General features: G+C 34.3%; 2 protein-coding genes across 3 annotated transcripts; one reads left to right on the forward strand and one right to left on the reverse strand.

Moving 5' to 3' along the window:
• The first annotated feature begins 444 nt into the window (after positions 1-444).
• Positions 445-12084, forward strand: LOC114263408 (uncharacterized). The gene is made up of 2 exons (XM_028203939.2): positions 445-777; positions 11432-12084. Exons 1-2 carry the CDS (start codon positions 572-574, stop codon positions 11883-11885), a joined length of 660 nt encoding a protein of 219 aa, XP_028059740.2. The 5' UTR covers positions 445-571; the 3' UTR covers positions 11886-12084.
• Positions 12085-12416: 332 nt separating this feature from the next.
• On the reverse strand, positions 12417-15754 carry LOC114263407 (putative apyrase 7). Of its 2 annotated transcripts, none has more exons than XM_028203937.2 (3): positions 15510-15754; positions 14146-15170; positions 12417-13121 (listed from the first exon to the last, which is right to left on the reverse strand). In XM_028203937.2, exons 1-3 carry the CDS (start codon positions 15734-15736, stop codon positions 12577-12579), a joined length of 1797 nt encoding a protein of 598 aa, XP_028059738.2. In that variant the 5' UTR covers positions 15737-15754; the 3' UTR covers positions 12417-12576. The 2 variants fall into 2 exon arrangements, with proteins under 2 accessions (XP_028059738.2, XP_028059739.1); XM_028203938.2 differs by having other exon boundaries at positions 14146-15111; positions 15510-15660.
• Between the last annotated feature and the right edge of the window lie 4914 nt (positions 15755-20668).

Genomic DNA, 20668 nt, shown 5'->3' on the forward strand with positions numbered 1-20668 from the left:
AAATAAATTTATTATTTAATAGATTCTATAATAATTAATGATATTTTTTATCATATATTATTAAAAAAAAGTCATTAATTATTAATTTTTAATGATAATTTATAAATTTTATCACAAAAAATATCAATAATTATAAATTTTAGTGATAATTTTAAAAAATATCACAAAAAAATTACTAATTTTTAATTTTTAGCAATAATTTTAAAAATTCATTATAAAAAAATTACTAATTATAAATTTTAACGATAATTTATAAAAATCATGATGAAAAAATCTCCAATTATTAATTTTTAACGACGTATAAAAAAATTATGGCAAAAAATTATTTTTGAAATAACAGTCGATGGGAATTGCACTTATTGGTCGTTAGATTATCTTTAGATATTACTTTTTAATTTTTAATTTTTTTTAATAAAATAAATTGAGCTGTTAAATTATGTTTAAATGAATCTTAATCATTGCAAAGAGGGAGTTAAGTGGAGATGACAAGCAGGGAATCCTTGCTCATCCTATTTTTAGCCCCCTGTGGCTTGGAAGCTACTGAACTGTATGCGAATTGAGAGAGAGAGAGATGGGGGAATCAAGGTTGTCATTGATGGTGGTCTTCCTCTTCTTCGTCTGCTTAGTGGGTGTTTCAAAGGCGATCGAATCGCCACAGTACACGGCAGTTCACAAGGAATCTGAATTCGAGATCAGAATCTACAGAGACTCCGCTTGGATGTCCGCTTCTGCTAACGAGATCTCCTTCGAAAAGGCCACCAAAGATGGCTTTCACAGGTTGGTAGCTTAGCTACTCCTTGTTTGTTTCTTTCCCTTCCCCACAAGAATACCCTCCAAAAATTATTCAAATAAAACTGAAGCTGTTCAATTTATTGACTTTATTATGGATTTTGCGTAAATCATAAATTTTGTTACTCAACTAAACCCAACCCAACCCAACCCAAGCCGGAAAGGGAAATTTTCTCGGTAACGAAATAGGCTCCAAGGGAGAATAAGTTTTACAACAATCATAATACCATGAAATGAAGATAAAAATCAAAGCTTTTGGTTCAGAAATGGTGCGAAGGAATTTGGCTTTTATCGGCCACAACAATTGTTAAAATGAAGCCTGTTAAATCAGAGGTTGATTGTGATAGAAAACTTTGCTGAGTATAAACTGAAAACCATTAAGGATTCAATTCTATACATGAAAATTATACGAATTTCTACGAACAATTCTCCTTGCTTTGTTTTTGCTCCGCTCGTGCGTGGCACTGCTTGCTCACAGAGCGGCATACCAAAAAAAGAGTATATAAATATCTTGATCCATGATAGTATGAAAATCGCTTTTGAGAAAAAGAAATCTTGAATAGAAGACCTTGATCTTCAAGTTTTTTATTTGTCTAAGATTTTCAAACCACTTCTTTCTCTAGGCGAGCCTTCTTGTGGTGACAACTTGAGTTTTTGTGATGGAGAGTGTGGTTTGGGACCTTATACTATTTATACTAGTATTCTTCCCATTAAAGAATCTATTCATTCAATGAATTTCATTAAATAGATTAATATATCTTTTACATTCATAATACATAATTCATCTTCTATATTAATGAACTCATTAGATAGATTTATGTATTTTCTACATTCATAATAGATACACAATACATTGACACTATCTCTATTAGTCTTCTATACATTATGTATATATAGGTGCATTCATCAATGATTAGTCACCATCTAATTGATGTACATATATCTTACTTAATGAAATGAATCTAATATAATTATGTATAAGCAACATCAAGCCATATTTAGGAAAAATTCTTATAGATTGTAGATGTCCATGTAAATTATTGTTGGAAATGGTGGAAAAATTCTGGTAAAATCAGAATTTTTTCTCAAGTTTGGTCTATTTTTTAGGTAGGCCCCGAGTATCGATTTACTCGGGTCAAAGTGGTAACGTGTTCTATGCCGCGTTGTGATTCACGTGGTATATTTGGTTGCTCAAAACCATTACTGAGTGAATGGGAAATTGAAGCCAAAGTGTGCTCCATGGAAATGGAGTTATGGTGGAAATTCCTTAAAGTTGTAAATTGGCTTGTCCCACATTGATTTGGTGGGAAGTTTTGAAAGGGTTTATAAGGCTTAGAGTGAGATACTTGGGGTGTGCCCCAAGGGGTACCCAAGTGTTTTAGAGGGAGAGGTTATGGGCAAAATGGGCTAGACCCATTGGACCCAAAAATCACCACGTGCGCGCCGCCGTCCGGTCGAGTGGGCTTGGGCGCTGGTGTGTGGTTGGGTTGAGCTTCTAATCTTTTTAGGCCAAAAACATTTGAATTTAATTTTATTTTTTATTAAAATAAAATCCAGAATTCAAATTAAACTGGTTTGGATTTATTGTTCATCCAAACAGGGCCCTTCCCGTTTTCAAACAGAATTAAACTGTTTTGGATTTATTGTTCATCCAAACAGAGCCCTTCCCGTTTTCAAACAGAATTAAACTGTTTTGGATTTATTGCTCATCCAAACAGAGCCCTTTCCGTTTCTATCTGTTTGAATAAACAGATTCAAATCTGTTTAAATTTGAATCTAACAGGTTTCATACCTGTTCAATTCAAAACCAAAAACCACCTTTACATCTATAAATAGACTAGCCTCCCATTTGGATTTTACTCAAATTTTTCGTACTCCATCCTCTGCAAATTATATTCTTCATCTTGCTGCATTTTATTTCCGAAAGAAAGAGTGTAAACACTTAGTGTGTTCGTAAGGCAAACAATTTGTAGTGCTGCTATTGTTTGTGGTAAGATCATTTCATCCTAGGAGATAGACGTCCAAATTCTGAGAGCACCGTGGAGAGGACGAATCTGTCTTAAGGACACAGTGTTAAACACTGGACTTGATCAGAAAAGTTATTCAAATAAATTAACCAAGTAAGTTGTTTAATTTTATTCTGTTTTTATTTATTTATTTAATCAGATTTTATTTTTATTTTTATTTTTGTAACAAAATAAAATCTGTGGTTTTATTTATTTATTTTTATTTCGAGTTTGATTTTTGTAATCAAACAAATTCTCTCCTTTTCTCTATTTCTTTTATTCTTGTTGTTGTTTTGTACACAACAGAATTTAATCTTTTTTTAAATACAGTGAAGATTGTCCAACAATCTTAAGACAGACTCTTCTTTTTGGGTATCTTCATTGTATTTAATTTTCTGTGTTTTCAAATTAATATTCTGGTTGGAAAAATAAATAGTGATTTATGCTATTTGACAGATAGTAGTAATATACTGTCTCTTTTCTTTGACAACAACTAGTAGTACGATACTGGTGTCATTAACAATTCAGAATATTATTTGGTATTACAGAAAATTCTTGTAATATTTTATTTTTCTAGTTTTAGTAACAAGGAAAATAAAATTATTTTGTTGTTATAATTTATTTTCTGGTTTTAGTAACTAGAAAATTAATTTTGTGTTTTAATTTTGTGTTATAATTATTTTGTGTTTTAATTTTTTCTCATTTTTGTAATCAGAGATTATGGCTACTACAACTGAAACTGCATCTGGCAGCGGTACTCCTATTGTTACACCTACATCGGTCCCTATCCAGAACCATGTTCATGTACCAATCAATCATGGAGAAAAACCGAAAAAATTTAATGGTACCGAGTTTAAGAGATGGCAGCAGAAGATGCTGTTCTATCTTACAACTCTTAATTTGGCCCGGTTTCTCCATGAAGAGGCTCCAGCACTTAAAGAGGGTGAAAGTGATCGGCAAGTTGTTGCCGCTGTAGATGCTTGGAAACATTCAGATTTCTTGTGCAGAAACTACATCCTAAATGGCCTTGACAATATGTTGTATAATGTATACAGTCCTCTGAAAACAGCAAAAGAATTGTGGAATTCTTTGGAGAAGAAATACAAGACAGAAGATGCCGGCACGAAGAAATTTGTCGTCGGTAAATTTCTGAATTTTGTTATGGTAGACTCCCAAACGGTAATATCTCAAGTTCAAAGTTTTCAAATAATTTTGCATGATATTCATTCAGAAGGTATGTCTCTTAGCGAGTCATTCCAAGTCGCTGCTTTAGTGGAAAAGTTACCACCGGCTTGGAAAGATTTCAAAAATTATTTAAAACATAAACGCAAAGAGATGACTATGGATGAATTGATTGTAAGATTAAGAATTGAAGAAGATAACCGAAAGGCTGAAAAGAGGAATGGAAAAAATCTCATTGAGTCCAAGGCTAATGTGGTTGAACAAGTTTATAAACCACATAACAAAAAGAGGAAGTTTACTGGAGATGGTCCTAAACAAGGCGATAGTAGCAAGAAGTTCAAAGGAAAATGCTATAACTGTGGCAAAACTGGACATCGAGCTTCTGACTGCCGCCGCCTTAAGAAGGATCATGGAAGTACAAGTAAGAAGACCACCAATCAGGCCAATGTAACAGAATTGGATTACATCTCTGACGGAGTGAATGACATCAACCTCTCTGTTGTGGTGTCTGAGGCTAACTTGGTTGGAAATCCCAAAGAGTGGTGGGTTGACACTGGAGCAACTCGTCACATTTGTGCGGACAAGAAGATGTTCACTACCTACAATGAGGCTGCAAATGGTGAACAACTTTTCATGGAAAATTCTTCTACTTCTACTGTGGCTGGACAAGGGAAAGTGATCTTAAAGATGACATCAGGAAACGAACTGACCCTCAACAACGTACTGCATGTACCTGACATCCGGAAGAATTTAGTTTCTGGGTCTTTGTTAAGTAAAAATGGTTTTAGGCTTGTATTTGAGTCTGATAAATTTGTATTAACAAAGAGTGGTATGTATGTTGGTAAGAGATACATGAGTGATGGTCTCTTTAAGTTGAATGTAATGACAGTTGTACCGAAAGTTGCTATGAATAAGAATAACACATCTTTTGTTTATATTCTTGAGTCAAATTTATGGCATGGTAGATTAGGACATGTGAATTTTGATGCTTTGCGTAGATTAATTGGTTTAGATCATATACCAAAGTTTGAAAATAATCCTAATCATAAATGTGAAATTTGTGTAGAAGCGAAACTAACTAAGGCTCCATTTAAATCGGTTGAAAGAAAAACCGAACTTCTAGAATTAATTCATACTGATGTATGTGATTTAAAATTTATTCAAACTAGAGGAGGCAAAAAGTATTTCATAACATTTATCGATGATTGCACAAGATATTGTTATGCTTATTTACTTAGAAGTAAAGATGAAGCCTTAGAAATGTTTAAACTCTACAAAACAGAAGTTGAAAATCAACTTGGTAAAACCATTAAAATGGTTAGAAGTGATAGGGGTGGTGAATATGATGCACCATTAAATGAATTTTGTGCACAACATGGCATTATTCACCAAACTACAGTCCCTTATTCTCCACAGCAAAATTGAATTGCTGAAAGGAAGAATAGAACCCTAAAAGAAATGATGAATGTCATGTTACTAAGTTCAGGCTTACCACAGAACTTGTGGGGGAAAGCAATATTGTCTGCTAATTTTGTTCTTAATAGAATACCCCACAAGAAAACCAACAGCACTCCTTATGAATTGTGGAAAGGTCGATCGCCTTCCTACAAATACTTAAAAGTGTGGGGGTGTTTGGCAAAAGTTGAAGTTCCTATTCCTAAAAAGACTAAGATTGGACCAAAAACAATAGACTGTGTGTTTATTGGTTATGCTCAGAATATTAGTGCATATCGGTATCTGACTTATAAATCAGAAATACCTGATCTAAATGTGAACACTATTATAGAGTCAAGGAATGCTGTGTTTTTTGAACATGTCTTTCCTTACAAGAAAGGATAGGAATTAAGTTCACAGAAAAGAACTTATGATTGTACACAAAGTCAAGAGACTAATGACAATCAAACAAAAGAGACTAGTAATAGTCTCGACCAACAGGATTTAACTAATGATGAACCAAGACGAAGTAAGAGAGCAAGAACATCAAAATCCTTTGGTCCAGATTTTCTGACATACTTGTTAGAAAATGAACCTCAAAGCTTTAAGGCAGCAATGACAGGTCCTGAAGCGCCTTTGTGGAAAGAGGCTGTTAATAATGAAATTGAATCCATTATGCAAAATCATACTTGGGAATTGGTGGATCTTCCACCAGGTTCTAAACCTCTTGGATATAAATGGATATTCAAGAAAAAAATGAAAGCAGATGGTTCAATTGACAAGTATAAAGCAAGACTTGTTGTTAAAGGTTACAGACAAAAGGAAGGTCTGGACTATTTTGACACATATTCCCCTGTGACAAGAATAACATCCATTCGCATGCTTATTTCTATAGCAGCGTTGTTTAATTTAGAAATACATCAAATGGATGTTAAGACAGGTTTCTTAAACGGTGATCTAAATGAAGAGATCTATATGGAACAACCCGAAGGGTTTGTAGTATCAGGGCAAGAAAAGAAAGTTTGTCGACTTGTAAAATCCCTTTATGGATTAAAACAAGCACCTAAGCAATGGCATGAAAAATTTGATCATGCAATGCTTACTAATGGGTTTAAGATAAACGAATGTGACAAATGCGTCTATGTTAAAAACACTGACCAAGGATATGTCATAGTTTGTCTTTATGTGGATGACATGCTTATTATTGGAAGCAGTCAAAACATGATCAAATCAATTAAGCAAATGCTTAACAAAAGATTTGATATGAAAGATATGGGGGTCGCAGATGTTATATTAGGAATGAAAATTACTAAAACATCTGACGGATGTGCATTATCTCAATCACATTATATTGAGAAAATTCTTGGTAAATTTATCAAGGATGATTTGAATTTAGCTAGAACACCTGTAGACATCAGTCTTTATTTATCGAAAAATAAAGGTGATGCAGTGTCTCAGTTAAAATACTCCCAAATCATTGGAAGCCTGATGTACCTAATGAATTGTACTCGTCCTGATATAGCTTATGCTATCAGTAAATTGAGTAGGTACACTAGTAATCCCGGAGAAGACCATTGGAAAGCGATCATTCGGGTTCTTAGATATCTAAGATTCACCCGTGATTATGGTTTGAACTTTACTCGATATCCAGCAGTACTTGAAGGTTATTGTGATGCAAATTGGATATCGGATACTAAAGATTCAAAATCCACTAGTGGATATGTCTTTACTTTAGGAGGCGCTACTATTTCTTGGAAATCTACCAAACAAACATGCATCGCACGATCCACAATGGAATCCGAGTTCATTGCTTTGGACAAAGCAGGAGAAGAAGCAGAATGGCTTCGTCACTTCTTAGAAGACATTCCAATGTGGCCAAAACCTGTGCCAGCTATTTGCATTCATTGTGATAGTCAATCTGCAATAGGCAGGGCACAGAATCATATGTATAATGGTAAGTCACGACATATTCGTCGTCGACATAATACCGTAAGGCAATTGTTGTCAAACGGAATAATCTCAATAGATTATATAAAATCTAAAGGCCCCGTTTGTTTCGTTGGATATAAAATAGAGGATATAATATGATGTGGGATTTAGTCAGGATATATAATGAATAGGATATAAATATTGGATAGTATATCCCCCAAGTCATGTTTGTTGACTTGATATATAAGATTGGATATATGTTATGCATGTTTGTTTTACAAAATATATTGTGGGATATAACAAGTAATTTCCAAGATTGCCCTCATAATATTATATTATATTAAATTAAATTAAATAATATTATATTATATTAAATTCAAAATTTATATTAAATTAAATAAAATAATATTATATTAAATTAAATTAAATTAAATAATATTATATTATATTATATTATATTATATTCAAAATTTGTATTAAATTAAATAATATTATATTAAATTAAATTAAATTCAATAATATTTATATTAAATTAAATTCAATAATTATATTATATTAAATTAAATAATATTATATTATATTAAATTAAATTCAATAATATTTATATTAAATTAAATTCAATAATTATATTATATTAAATTCAAAATTTTATATTAAATTATATTATATTAAATTCAATTCAATAATATTATATTAACTTAAATTAAATTAAATTATATTATATTATATTATATTATAGTCAAAATTTGTATTAAATTAAATAATATTATATTAAAGTAAATTAAATTCAATAATATTTATATTAAATTAAATTCAATAATTATATTATATTAAATTAAATAAAATTATATTATATTAAATTCAAAATTTTATATTAAATTATATTATATTAAATTAAATTCAATAATATTATATTATATTAAATTCAAAATTTGTATTAAATTATATTATATTAAATTAAATTAAATAATATAATATAATATTATATTATATTAAATTCAATAATATTTATATTATATTAAATTCAATAATATTAAATTAAATTCAATAATTATATTATATTAAATTCAAAAAAAAATATTAAATTATATTATGTTAGATAGAAAAAAGAGTGAATTGGACTTTTTACATCATATCCCCACCAAGGGGATATGATATAACGGGGGGGGTGTGGTATTGTATATCCTCCACTTTTGGGGGATATACAATCCCACCGGATATTATATCCCCTTCAAAAAAAAATTGCAAACATGGGATATATGGACCCCACCGGATATAATATCCAATCCCAATCTTTATATCCCCCAATCAAACAGGGCCAAAGAGAATATTGCGGATCCGTTAACAAAAGGTTTGACAAAAGAGCTAGTGTATAGTTCATCGAAGGGAATGGGATTAAAGCCTATTACATAAGAGTCGTCATAATGGTAACCCTACTTATATGACTGGAGATCCCAAGAACTAAGTTCAAAGGGACAACTAAGTTATGTATGGCTCACCAGAAATCACCAAGGGATTAAAAATTCCCTACTCATTCCTATGGTGAGAGTGATATCTGCAACATATGTTGTATGCAGGGGTATAAGGATAAGCTTTGCTTTTAATGATTACTTATATCTTGATTAAGGTATAAAATCAAGACGAGTATAAGGAGATACTCACAACAAGAATCACCTATATGAGTGTCGAACTGGGGCCGTTTCTATGAGAATGAAGAGGCTAAATTTTCTAGACACACTTATGAAAACCAGGCGCGTTCAAGGCCAAAATGAACACAACAGTGAGAACCACGATGTGTTAGAAGATATTTTGTGTGAAATCTATTGTCTTGGCTTACACAAACGGTTGAACAATTCAAGGCATCGCGTCCATTGGTTAGCCAGTAAGTCCGATAGGTTATCACTAGGGAAGGTTCAAGGCCGAAAACTACCTATCCTGATGCAAAATATTTTCGACTTATACTCTTTCGTTAAAGTCTGCATATTGTTGCATTTCCGTTGTCATCAAATTCCATTCATGTGGGGGATTGTTGGAAATGGTGGAAAAATTCTGGGTAAAACCAGAATTTTTTCTCAAGTTTGGTCTATTTTTTAGGTGGGCCCCGAGCATCGATTTACTCGGGTCAAAGTGGTAACGCGTTCTATGCCGCGCTGTGATTCACGTGGTATATTTGGTTGCTCAAAACCATTACCGAGTGAATGGGAAATTGAAGCCAAAGTGTGCTCCATGGAAATTGAGTTATGGTGGAAATTCCTTAAAGTTGTAAATTGGCTTGTCCCACATTGATTTGGTGGGAAGTTTTGAAAGGGTTTATAAGGCTTAGGGTGAGATACTTGGGGTGTGCCCCAAGGGGTACCCAAGTGTTTTAGAGGGAGAGGTTATGGGGAAAATGGGCTAGACCCATTGGACCCAAAAATCACCACGCGCGCCGCCGCCGTCCGTCCGGTCGGGCGGGCTAGGCTGGGCCTGGGCGCTGGTGCGTGGTGTGTGGTTGGGTTGGGCTTCTAATCTTTTTGGGCCAAAAACATTTGAATTTAATTTTATTTTTTATTAAAATAAAATCCAGAATTCAAATTAAACTGGTTTGGATTTATTGTTCATCCAAACAGGGCCCTTCCCGTTTTCAAACAGAATTAAACTGTTTTGGATTTATTGTTCATTCAAATAGAGCCCTTCCCGTTTTCAAACAGAATTAAACTATTTTGGATTTATTGTTCATCCAAACAGAGCCCTTCCCGTTTCTATCTGTTTGAATAAACAAATTCAAATCTGTTTAAATTTGAATCTAACAGGTTTCATACCTGTTCAATTCAAAACCAAAGCCACCTTTACATCTATAAATAGACTAGCCTCCCATTTGGATTTTACTCAAATTTTTCGTACTCCATCCTCTGCAAATTATATTCTTCATCTTGCTGCATTTTATTTCCGAAAGAAAGAGTGTAAACACTTAGTGTGTTTGTAAGGCAAACAATTTGTAGTGCTGCTATTGTTTGTGGTAAGATCATTTCATCCTGGGAGATAGACGTCCAAATTCTGAAAGCACCGTGGAGAGGACGAATCTGTCTTAAGGACACAGTGTTAAACACTGGACTTGATCAGAAAAGTTATTCAAATAAATTAACCAAGTAAGTTGTTTAATTTTATTCTGTTTTTTAATTTTATTCTGTTTTTATTTATTTATTTAATCAGATTTTATTTTTGTTTTTGTAACAAAATAAAATCTGTGGTTTTATTTATTTATTTTTATTTCGAGTTTGATTTTTGTAATCAAACAAATTCTCTCATTTTCTCTATTTCTTTTATTCTTGTTGTTGTTTTGTACACAATAGAATTTAATCTTTTTTTAAATACAGTGAAGATTGTCCAACAATTAGTAGATGCTAAATATTCATGTGAAGATGTGAAAATCAATGTGTAATTTTAATCAGTGATGTATGGATCCTGGTGTCGTCTATTCCATTAGACTCAGAAATGATACATTGGAAGAACATTGATTATTCTCCATTCTCCAATTGCAAGAAGATTGTAGGAAAAAGGAAAGGGGGGAATGGGCGATGTGTGCAATGCTTTAGGAACTTTTGCTTGTTGGGATAGAGGGTGTCCTAGGTGAGGTAATATGAAGGATTCAGATGTTGCTCCGTTATGCCTTATTTGGTACATTTGGAGGGAGAGGAACTGTAGATGTTTTAAGGGGAATGAGAGTTCGATTTGTGCTTTGACATGAGCAACGTTGGCATCCCCCTCTCTCTCTCTCTCTCTCTCTCTCTTTGTTGTTGTTGTCGTCTCGTCGTCAGCTTAGGGATGATTCTCCCTATGGATATATAGACAGTTTTGGATATATTTTGTTTTGCATTTTGGTATACCTTCTGTATACAAGGTCGCGTGGTGCGTACCCTTCTGTGTCTTTAACTATAATATACTCTTAGGTATGAAATAAAAAAAAAATTAAAAACAAAAAGAAAGGGTGAAATTGGTATCTTTCCACCTCATCACCATCCCTTTGAAGCATTTATTCTTTGTTACCTTCTCTCTGAATTCAGTAATGGTAATCGAACTTCTTTAGAACATTTACTTTCTCTGTCTTGCAGGTTGTTCCAGTACATCCAAGGAGCGAATTTGAACTTCTCTCGGATTTCAATGACAGCACCCGTATTAACAAGCATTGTCCCTGGAGCCGGGCCCCTACACTCATCCGCCTACTTTGTCAGACTATACTTACCCGTCAAGTTCCAGTCCACTCCGCCACTTCCTCTCCCTGAACTGAACCTTAAACCCGATTCATGGTCCAGTCGCTGCATTGCCGTCAGAAAGTTCTCTGGATTCGCAAAGGATGGTAACATTGTGAAACAGGCCGAGAAGCTGTCGATCAGCCTGAGCAGGTCTCCTTGGGCGGACTCAATTTCTTCCAGAAGTGAATATGCTTATTCGATTGCACAGTACAACTCTCCCTTCAAGTTAATTGGCCGCGTAAATGAAGTTTGGGTGGAATTGAATGAATCTGCATTAGATGGATGCAAATCTAGTGGAGTAGCAACATACTGAAGTATGGGTGATTTGGTGGGTATGGTTATGTAAGTTTCTCATTGTGTATGAAGAAGCTATATATAGAATGTTACTTCATGTTTTCATACCTGCATCTCAATGTAAATTTGTAAGTTCTCAAATTTGAACAGTACCTTGAACAACTTCATGTTGTTTTCTTTTTATGTAATGGTCTTCCACTTCTGTTCGGTTTGTACTACCATGATGTGCCTATGAACTGGATTGGAATTTTTGGTTTAGTTTTTGAAAATTGTTTTTGTATTTTGAATTTTTCATGTTTTGTCTTTAACAAACATTTATATATATATGTATATATATTAAATCCTCCTAACCTAGATGGACCTTTCTTCTCTTTTCTTTTCTTTGCTTTCTTTTCATTGCTTTTCTTTCTTTATTTTTATAGTGATTTTCTGAAGATTTTTTATACAATGTTCCATTTTTCAAGTACATTTAGGTCAGGTGAATAAAAAGTGAAAAAAAATTAACTAAAACAAACACCATTTATACAAGCAAACTCAAACAATCACCATATGAGTTGATCTCTCTGTCAAAACCGTTTTAAAATTTCTCAAACTTTTCATCAACCACTCCCACATGATCCTTTTAACAATCACCGCTTAAAAAGAATATGTAAACTATGACTGTACAGGAAAAAAAAAATAGGTTTCTTACATTACATCTACCGCAAAAATCAGTTAGGGCAGCGTTTTGGAAAAATGTAAGATGGTAAAGACGGCCCAACAGCAACAACCTTCTTACTCGGCATAGGCAGCTTGACTTGACTACGATAAACTAAAAAAAACAAGAAAACAAGAAAAATAAAAAGAAAGACAGTCGACGAAATTACCCCCATATTCTTTAAAGTTAAAATGTTTGTCTGAGCTCTAGAAGAACCGAGCCACAAGAAACCCCCGTCTACCAGTGCAGCTCCTAATGTCCAAGAAACGTCTCCAGGGCCAAAAATTATCTCCTTATCAGTAAGACACAGAGCATCTTCAATAAGTGATGCCATATAGGGCACGTGGAAACAATATTGTGCAGCATAATTTTGGCTTTTAGATGTACTGCTCAGGTCAGCCCATGATCTTGAACATAGCTCCTGGCCTTTTTCCCAAATCTTTGTCAAATTTGCTCTTGGGTTCAAATTTAGTGTAGTGTAAACAGCAAAAAATCCAGATAAAGCGTGGAAACGTGGAATGGATTGGGTGATCATTGTCAAATTGAGCACGTTACTGCCTGCAGAAGAGAAGAGGAAAGTTAAAAACCAACATTCCTGTATAGTCAACTACTGTTTTTACATTCTCCTAAATTAAGGCAAAACATTATAAAGTAGCTGCAACAAGCATTAAAAGTCCAGCAATAAAAATGTCAAACCTATGGTGGAATAAAATAGGTAACATACAGTGATCATAGACCATTGTCATATGCTTGGCCTCAATTTACAGTGACGATGCCTTAGTACAGACCACAAATAAGAGTAGCTTAAGAACATTAATTTACATTTTCATTGATACATAAGAACACAAAATATCGAAACCTAACATCTAATGTATGACTATAACCAGTAAAACATCAATTTGTAGTCATAACAGAAAACAATGAAGGCTTAGCCTGTCTTAGTTGTGGCTACAAGTAATGTTGTAGTTCTTCTGCCTACCTTAGTGGCCATTCTATAGTAATTTGTCTCATGTCATATCCAGTATGTTATACAGAAGTCTAACATTTACTACCAGTCTAGCCTACACTAACTCCTTGCTTCTATCTGGAAACTATAGAACTATAGCCCTATTTTGATTGCTGTTGCATTTTACTAAATAACATGTTTTACTTCTGCAAATTGACTCTCCTGGGAATTCACCTAAGGTGTTTTTTCATAAGAAAAAAAGGAGCATGAGTATCCAAGCTTATCAATGGACATGCCTACATATTGTGCATGTACAAAGGACTCGTGATTCAGATGACACACAACCTTTATAATGGAAGAAGTCAAAAGATCACATACTCAATAATCAATATACATCAAAATATAAGAGAGAGAGCCATTTTCTAAATCTTAGAACCTAACTTTTGCTGTAATCAGACCTGAAGCAATAAAATGTCGTTTTCTGCATTGCATCACCAATTTATTTTGTGGGAATAGAAAATAAATATATATATTTTTTAAAGTAAAGATGTCTAAAATGCAGAGTGTTTTAACAACTGAATACCAAAGCAATAGTAATGGAAAACAAAAAACGAAAAAATAAAACACGGAACTGACCATTTAAAGAAGCACAGCTTGCTTCGCACTTTGAACCATCTGTTAGCAATGACCAATCTGAACCACTTGAATTAACGGCAGCAGCCCTTGCGAGTACTTTGCACCGCTCCCAATTCGGCTCACCAACCAAAAATATTGAATTTAACTCATTTCTCTGCACTTGACTATGCAAACTTTCTGAGTCAGACGGACTTAGCCCAAAGCAACCTTTGCAAGTATAATTTTGCACAAAATTGGAACTCAGACAAGGATGACTGACTTCAAATGTACCCCATGAACCTTGTCTGAGTGCCTGCGAATGACTGAGCATAACAACTGTCCTATCAAACGCCTCATTTAAACCAAAAGCAGACCATGAGGAAGCAAAAATCAGATGTTCAAGGGATCCAATCTTTGATCTCAGAAAGCATTCATCTTCTTTCAACTCATCTATTTCTGCCACCACCTGTAACGAGGAACCCCCTAAATCAAGAAGTCCCAAAGTGGGCAACCTCGTGGAATTGTTAAAAATCCCCAATTTATAGTTCAAAGCAACCCAACCATAATAAGCTTCCTCTTTCCCACTCAAAACCCTAATCCAACTTTTCCTATACATAAATGCGTGTTCCTTCACAACAGCCTCGATATCCTCCAAAACCCACCTAGCATCCTCACTCGGCAACCTCCTTAGCCCGGCAGTAGCTAGAACATAAATAGGAGTATCCCTATGCCTTTCAAAAGGAACCCATTGTTCTGCCCATAGAATCAATGGCTTCAACGCCGTTCTAACCCCAGAAGAATTCCCAACAAATTTATCTAACCCAGGTTCGGTTTGTATGCAGTGATACTGACAACTGCCTTTCCTTGAATGACTATTAGTCGAATTGTCCGGATAAGCATTGATCAAAATAGGCAATTCTCTATCACTAAAACCACTTTTTATCATCCACTCATACACACTCACTCGTGTGCCCGTGCTACCACAATCTACAACCACAGTAAAATATGATCTTTTCAATCCAAATCGAGTCTTCCATGGTTTTGAACTAACATACACACCAACCAATAACAACAATAGAATGATTAAAAGGGTCAGGCCAATTTTCAATGCTCTGTGCTTGTAAATGAAACCCATAATTGGAAGTCTAGATTTTGAAGGTGATCTGGGTTCCATTGCCAAACTAACAACATGAAGCAATTGGGAATTTTTGCAACTAGTTTTGAATCAATCACTTCAAAGAATTGCACCAATCAAAGAATGAATATATATATATATATACAGTAGATTTGACCAATTTTTGAGTTAATTCACATGAATGATTATAAAAATGACCCTTTTAGATTTGATTAACGCAACAGAGAACGTTGAAGTGAAATCCGCTTACCCCTTTCTTCTCCAATACCATGTGCATCCGAATACTACTCCATTGCCGTACTCTCTCTCTCTCTCTCTCTCTCTCTCTCTCTGCATGTGTGTGTATAGGAGCGAGCGAAAGGGAAGATTGTGAAGATCAACTGGATTCACTGCGTGGGCACAATACAGATCTACAGCTGAGGGATATAGAATTAGCTCCGGTAAACGACGCCGTTGCCATTTGTATGTTCCTTCCATGAATTTTGTAGACGGCCATTTATATTTTGACCTCTCATTTTTGTATCCCATTTATAACTTTTAAAATCTTTATAATTTTTTTTCTCCACCCAAATAATATCAAAATTATTCTTATAAAAACATTTTACTCATTCAATTAAATACATATCCCTACATCTCAAAAAAATCTCTCTTTCAAAAATCCTAACAAAACTCACAAAAAAAAAAAAAAGAGCCAAGTGTGATTACTGTTTGTGTCGCCTCATCATTTACTTCGGTTTAACCATTATCACAGTTAGTATGCTCTCTTTCTCTGTGTTGCCTCATCATTTTCTTCGGTGATTAATGTTCGATTACCTATTTCTGAACAAATAATAAATGCTCAATTACTAGTTCCCGAACAAATAAATAATATTCAGGCATGTATTCCTGAATTTCGATCATATGTTTGGGAGTTCAGTTCTGAAAAAATTATGAACATATATTTATTATCTTTGCCATCTTTTTAAGAAACTTATCCTTATAAAGTAAATCTCCTCTTAGTTAAGAACATCATCAAAGCTATAAAACCACATCTAAATTTTATGTTGTACTCCACTCGTCTCATGGAGTTGTGATTGCCGAAAAAACTTTCACTCGTTGTCATTGCCAGAGAAATGTAAGTAATCAAATGATTGCTACCGTTACCACTAGAATATTGCCACTAAAGGGTTTTTAAGATTTTGAGGGTGGATAAGTTTTGAAGGAGATATTTGGGGAAGATAGATGGATAGTGATGGAGGAGGGTGCTCTCATAAACCCTAATTCATGATGCAGGGGATGTGTGGGTTTAATTGTGAGATGATGTATCAAAAAATTAATGATGTCCTTTTTAGTAATTTTATTTGAGATTATTCTTGTAATAAAAAAAGTTACAAATTGAGGGATCCAAAATAATTTATGAGATGCTAATAGCAGTACTCATTTTGTAACACCCACCCACAATTCTTTGGAAATTTGTACCGAGCATAGCCCTAATGACACTAACTACCTTTGTTGCCACTGATGATATCATTTCCTTCTGTCTCTGTCACTACCTTTCCAGTCCTCACTTTCTCTGGCTCTTATCGTCTCTCACCAATCTCTTCCCTTAATTGTCACTCCCTTCTTAAAGTCTAACTCCACATTCCCATCATCATGACTCGGCATTTTTATACATAGATTTTTTAGAATATTGAAGGAAAAAAAAACAAAAGTTTTTAAATATAAAGTTTATAGAGGATAAAAAATAACAACAAAAGAGATGAAGAGGCTGGGTTGTGAAAGGTAAGAAATATGGGATTGTCGTGGTTATATGATAAGAAGATAAATAGTTATAGTGGTTCTATGAAAAGGGAAAGGGGTTGTAGTCGTTCTAGAGAGACAGAATGGCAGTAAGAGTAGAAAAGGACTATGATGATGAGAGAGGGATCATACTAGAAAGAGATAAAAAGAAAGATCACGGTTGTGAAGGATGGAGGGGGGGCTCACGCGGTAAAGGCTAGTAAGGAGGTGGTGGTAGCTTGGGGTGGCAACAATTAACAACAAAAATAACAAGCAACGACTAGATTTGTACAAAAACAAAACAACAAAAAAAAGGTGTGGGCCATTGCCCAGATAATAATTACTTTGATGGACAAAAATTTTAGATATCGTAATTGAAAAAATGGCATGTGTTGAGAGAAAATGTAATGTGCAATACAAGCTTCTAATTTCTTGAAAGTCTTACCTTCTTTTTTTTTTTTAATAAAATTTTATCGTAATTTTACCCTCATAAAAATTCATCTAAACCCTACTTTAATATCCTCTACCTTAACCATGAGACATCATGCATTATCTTCGACCGTCACATTTGGCCCATTTTCTCTTCAATTGTCACTACTTATTCATTTTTAACAATCACATTATTCTCGACTCTTTTTGCTTCGCTCTTTCAATCTACCAACACCACACCAATCCTTCTCAAACCACCGTGACTCCACCGTCCCGATCCTCACCACTCTCTATTGATCATCTAATTACTACCCAGCCAACCAAACCAAGCCTTGAGTCTCATCAAATGGGATCGGCTACATGACTCTTTCTTCTCCACGCGACTCTATCAAAAGCAAATTCGTTAGTCAAATTAAATAGATCTATATCTCTATTTACAACGCTAACCAACGTTAATCTAGGCCTACCCGGTCCCCTAACACTTTCATCTATCGTCACTGCATCGCATCTCTTCACTACTATCTCTATTGATCTCCGTTGAATATGACCAAACATCTAAATTGATTCTTTCTTAACTTATCTTCTATCGATGTCACTCCTACCCATTCCCGAATACACTCATTCATAATTCTGTCTTGTCTAGTTTTGTCACACATCCACCTTAGCATCCTCATCTCGGCAACACTCATCTTATCTACATGTTATTTCTTAGTTGCCTAACACTCCGTTCCATACAACAATGTTGGTCTAATAGCCTTTCTATAGAACTTACCTCTTAGTCTAGTGGATATTTGTTTATCGCACAACACCCCATATGCACCTCTCCACTTAAAGCCATCCTGCCTTAATCCTATAGGCTACATCTACGTCAATCTCCTTCGCTGTTGTGATAATCGACCCTAAATAACGAAAATGTTTACTCTTAGGCAATTTTTGGTTCTCAATCTTCACTTCTTCTCTACTTTTATTGTTACTGTTACTAAATTTACACTCCATGTATTTTGTCTTAGTTTTATTTATCCGGAATCCTTTAGATTCAAGTGTTTTTCTCAAAATCTCTAACTTTGTGTCAACTCCTCCTCTATTCTCATCCATTAACACGATATCATCTGCAAAAAGCATGCACCATGGCATGTCATCTTGAATATTTCTTGTCAACTCATCCATAACTAACACAAAAATATAAGGACTTAAAGTAGATTCTCGGTATAACCTACAGTGATAGGAAATTCATTTGTCTCTTCACCAGGTAATCTAACAGTGATCACCACTCTTTCATACACGTCCCTAATCACATCAATGTAACCTTTTGTCACTTATTTATTCTCTAACACCCATAATATTATATCCCGAGGCACTCTATCATATATTTTCTCAAGATCGATAAACACCATATGAATGTCTCTTTTCTTTTTTTTATACTTTTCTATTACTCTCCTCAACTGATAGATCACTTCCATTGTTGACTTACCAGGCATAAATCTAAATTGATTCTCTAACACCTCTGTCATATCTCGCAATCGGTATTCCATTACCATCTCCCATACTTTCATTATATGACACATTAGCTTGATTCATCTATAGTTGTTGCAATTATAGGCATCTTCTTTATTCTTATATACTGGCACTAAAATACTATTCATTCACTCATCCGACATGTTCCTAGTCAACAACATTTTACTAAACAACCTAGTCAACTAAGCAACCCATTTTTTATCCAAACACTTCCAAGCTTCAGTAAAGATATCATCGGGTCCTAAAGCCTTATTTGATTTCATTTTCTTAAGTGCAATCTTCATTTGAAAGTTCCTAATCCTACGATAGAATCTATAGTCTTTGACGTACCTCCATGTTCCTCATTTAATAGTTTCTCAAAATAGTTCTTTTATTTTTCCTTAATCTCTTCATCCTTCATCAATACCTTAGAATCCTCACTATTGATGCACTTAACTTAATTAAAATATATTATTTTTCTCTCTTGTATCTTAGCAAGTTTGTATATCTTCTTGCCTCCTTCTTTATTATCTAGTCGAGTGAATAGGTCATTATAAGCTTTCAACTTAGCATCTCTCATTATTTTTTTGACCTCCTTATTAGCCAATCTATAGCTCTCAAGGTTTTTCTTAGTTCTATCATTCTGTCATTTTTAAAACACTATTTTTTTGTCTTAACTACCGCTTGAACCTCTTTCCTTTACCACCAAGTTTCTCCAGAGCTAAGTCCCGTTCCTTTTGACTCTCCAAGCACTTCCCCTGAGATTCTCCTCATACAATTGGCCATCAAGTTTCACATAGTGTTATCATCATCTTCTAAGTCCCAAACACCTTCCTTATCCATTCTATTTTAAAATATTTATAGTTTATCCCCTTTTAGGTCCCACTATCTCGTCCTACAACGCCCACCATCCTTCATAGCTTGCTATTGCCCTTTAAAACATAAATCTAGTACCAAAATCATATGTTGAGAGGTCAGGCTCTCTCTATGAATCACCTTACAATCACTGCATTTTAGGTGGTCCACTTTTCTCACTATAAAGTAATCTACTTGTCTCTTAACTGACTCACTCTTAAAGGTTATCAAATGTTCTTCCATCTTCGTATACATAGTATTGGCTACCGCTAGGTCACAAGCCAACGCAAAATCTAAGATACTTTCTCCAGCCTCATTTCTATCATCAAAACCGTATCCACTATATACCCTTTCATGGCCTAGTTTATCTATGCCTACATGGCCATTGAAATCTCCACCTATAACTAGGTACTCTCCTACGGGTATCTCCTGTAAGATCTCATCCATTTGCTCAAAAAAATTCTTTTTCGTCTGATCATCTAATCCTATTTGAGGGACGTATGCACTAATAACGTTCACTATATTCCCTCAAATAACTAGTTTAACTAACATAATCCTATCCCCTTTTCTAATGGTTGCCATTACATTTTTCACAAGACCCTTGGCAACTATGATTCCTATCCCATTCCTGCGTCTATTATTACCACTATAATACAGTTTAAAACTGATATCCTCAATTTCCTGAGCTTTTCACCTGTCCATTTAGTTTCTTGTACACATACTACACTAACTCTCATCCTAATCATAACATTTACCAATCCCATCGTCTTACCAATTAAAGTTCCTATATTCCAAGTGGCTACCCTAAATCTATAGTCTTGGACTAGCTTATTTACCCGCGCTCGTCCAGAAAAACACGATAACTTTTGCTCA

Source organism: Camellia sinensis, chromosome 4 (assembly GCF_055761805.1).
Source record: "Camellia sinensis isolate YWXY chromosome 4, ASM5576180v1, whole genome shotgun sequence".
Taxonomy (NCBI): domain Eukaryota; kingdom Viridiplantae; phylum Streptophyta; class Magnoliopsida; order Ericales; family Theaceae; genus Camellia; species Camellia sinensis.

Coding starts and splice junctions, on each gene's coding strand:
- LOC114263408 (XM_028203939.2), top strand. CDS start 572: ATGGGGGAATCAAGGTTGTCATTGATGGTGGTCTTCCTCTTCTTCGTC. Junction 778..11,431: donor ACCAAAGATGGCTTTCACAG/GTTGGTAGCTTA, acceptor TCTGTCTTGCAG/GTTGTTCCAGTACATCCAAG.
- LOC114263407 (XM_028203937.2), bottom strand. CDS start 15,736: ATGGAAGGAACATACAAATGGCAACGGCGTCGTTTACCGGAGCTAATT. Junction 15,171..15,509: donor TGGTATTGGAGAAGAAAGGG/GTAAGCGGATTT, acceptor TGTGTATGTTAG/TTCAAAACCATGGAAGACTC. Junction 13,122..14,145: donor AAGCTGTGCTTCTTTAAATG/GTCAGTTCCGTG, acceptor TCTCTTCTGCAG/GCAGTAACGTGCTCAATTTG.